Below are 2684 nucleotides of genomic sequence, written 5' to 3'. Positions count from 1 at the left end.
GAAATGTGGTAAAGGTCACGACCAAACTTGGCTTCTACTGCAACACATAGTTCTGGCCATGTACTAATGGGGTGCTGGGCTTCATAGGTTTGTACCCAAAGTGCAGCAGAACCATGGAAGTGAATTGTGGCAAATTCAGACCAAAGGTGCAGTGGGACTTGGTACATATGACAGTATTTCTCACACTTCTCCTTCTAGACTTTGGGGTGGGAACTATCAAATTTGGGAAAAACAGCCTTAGGAAGCCTAACTTCTTTATGATGATAATGGTGAGCAGGCATGTGACAACACTGAGACGATTCACCCATATCTAACAGATTAGGAGTGGATTCAGGATACTGACCATTGGCCAGGGGCTGATGAAAGACTAAAGTCCCCTTGTCAGACCCCTATGGTTGATGAACAACGTCGTGGCCCATGTCCCGCCCCTCTTCCTCGCGCTTCGGGGCCGAAGGCGGAGCAGTACGGGGATTTGCTTCCAACGCCTCAACGCGCGATGTGAGAGTCTTGACTTCCTTGCTGAGCTCGTTGGAGAAGTGGTCCACCTCGGGGCGCCACCGGTTGAAGGTCTCCATTAGCATCAGCATCGACTTCATCTGCGCGGTGAGCGCATCGAGTGGTTAGGGTTGGACCGCGCGCCAGTGGTAGGGGGTGTGAGGATAGGATGAGGGAGGCGACAGCGGCGGCGGCGGCGGCGGCGGTGGTTGATTTGCCGGACCAACCGAGAGCAATCGCCGGAATCGGAGCAGATCGAGCAAGGCGCGGCGATCTCTCAGATCGAGCGATTTCTCATCGGGATTTTACGGATCCGAGCAGGATAGGAAGGGTAGATGGCTCCAGTACTAAATGTGGCGACCCTTGCCGTGGGAATGGCTGCCGGTGTACACGCTCGGCGGTGAGCACGGCGATGGCGCCGTCTCGAGTTGAGGAGCACGGAAAGGGAAAGGAGATTTGGGAATTTAGTTTGTTATTTTTCGCTGACCACCCGACCACCCTCGTAGCGAGTACTTAAGTTCATGAATTCGTGGGCCTTGGCCCGAGACAACCACGCGGCCCACATGCCGGCTTACATGTCCAATAGAGTGAAAGCTGAAAGCATGCAACTGTAGCTATACTCAGTATGTGACACCATCGCCGTCATCCGTGCTTGAATCCACCAAGGCAGCGTGCCGCCGCCGGAGCCGGAGACGGCGACAAGGAGCGCCGAGAAAAGCAATGAATCTGGACGCGTTTGAGTGCCCCATCTGCCTCTCGGTGTTCCAAGGATCCATCTTCCAGGCAAGCAGCTCACATCTTTCAGCCTTTCTTTCATTCACTGCAGGCGCGCGGCTGCAGCCTGCAGTGGTGAATCTGACTGTTCATTCGTCGTGCGCCAGTGCAAGAACGGGCACGTCGTGTGCGATGCCTGCCGCGTTCACATCCAAGGGAGCTGCCCGTCCTGTCGCGAGCCCGTCGGCGAGATCCGGTGCCGGGCGCTGGAGGACGCCATCGCCGGCGTGGTCGTCCCCTGCGCGTTCTGCAGCCATGGGTGCAGGCAGCTGTTCAAGCTCAAGGAGATGCGGGACCACGAGGCGTTCCACTGCCAGCAAGCGCCGTTCGCGTGCCCGTTACCGGCGTGCGCCTACTCCGCGGCGTCCGCGCCGCTCCTCCACGACAACATCCTGGACGCGCACGCCCTCGACAGAGACCGCAGCTTCAGCCTCGTCGGGTCCACGTGGTGGGTGTCGCTGCGCCGGAGCATGCCGTTCATGGTGCTCCTGGACCGGGTGGAACGGCGCGTGTTCCTGCTGCTCAACGGCGGGGACGTTCGCTCGGGTCGGTCGCTGTCGGTGGTCTGCCTCGGCCCGCGCCCCGCGGCCAACAAGTCGCTGGAGTTGAAGCTGGAGGTGGGCGTCGCCGGCGAACCCGGCGCGCTCTCGATGTCGGCAACGGGCTCCGTGGCCTGCATGCGCAGCTGGGCGGGGCAATACCCTACTGACGGGTTCCTGTTCGTGCCGGACGCGTACTACTCCTTGGACCGTGTCGTCGTCAAAGTCCATGTGGACCATGCCCATGCCCTAGATAGGCTTGCTAGTTTCGTACGACGCTACCACGACGCAGTGAAACCATTGGATCTGTTGTTGTTGGTGTTACTTTTGGTTTTCTTCGCAATGGCTGTCAATGTAAGACGAGCTCTGGATAATTACAAAACTAGAATGCAGTGAAGTGGAAGTGGATGGATTGCCGCTGCCTTTTGTGTGTCGTGTCGCCTTGTTCTGTTTACTTGTTCGTCTTGTGTTCATGGTTTCTGTGATCTGATCCAGAGTCAAAGGCATTGCTGGGAGAACATGATATGTCATGGAAGATTCCTAGTTATATACTGGGTTTAATTTCCGGGTTACGTTCGCTGCATACCATACATATGTCACTACCGTAATTTGCAGGACTGTTGAGAAATTGGTGCGTTCTGAAGTTCTGGTTAAGTTCGTAGTAGTTACTCTTACAGCGATTGGTGCGTTCTGAACTGGGCGCGGGCACTCGCCTGTGCATGGAGACGGATCGGACGTGCCGAGTTCCGCGGCGCCCGGCGATGCCGTGACGGAGGACGCGATGTGGCTGGGCGTGTCGCCGGTGATGATGCTCGGAGCGTCCATGGAGATTCACCCCGGCGTTCTCATCGACAAGCTCTGATCGCCTCGGGGCTG

The 2684-nt window shown here is 57.3% G+C and overlaps 1 protein-coding gene across 1 annotated transcript; it reads left to right on the top strand.

Moving 5' to 3' along the window:
* Positions 1-1215: 1215 nt before the first annotated feature.
* On the top strand, positions 1216-2204 carry LOC136454383 (putative E3 ubiquitin-protein ligase SINA-like 6). Its single transcript, XM_066454827.1, has 2 exons — positions 1216-1278; positions 1377-2204. Exons 1-2 carry the CDS (start codon positions 1216-1218, stop codon positions 2202-2204), a joined length of 891 nt encoding a protein of 296 aa, XP_066310924.1.
* The last annotated feature ends 480 nt before the right edge of the window (positions 2205-2684 follow it).

Source organism: Miscanthus floridulus, chromosome 5, assembly GCF_019320115.1.
Source record: "Miscanthus floridulus cultivar M001 chromosome 5, ASM1932011v1, whole genome shotgun sequence".
In the NCBI taxonomy this organism is placed as follows: domain Eukaryota; kingdom Viridiplantae; phylum Streptophyta; class Magnoliopsida; order Poales; family Poaceae; genus Miscanthus; species Miscanthus floridulus.
This window is presented reverse-complemented; position numbering and strand designations above follow the sequence as displayed.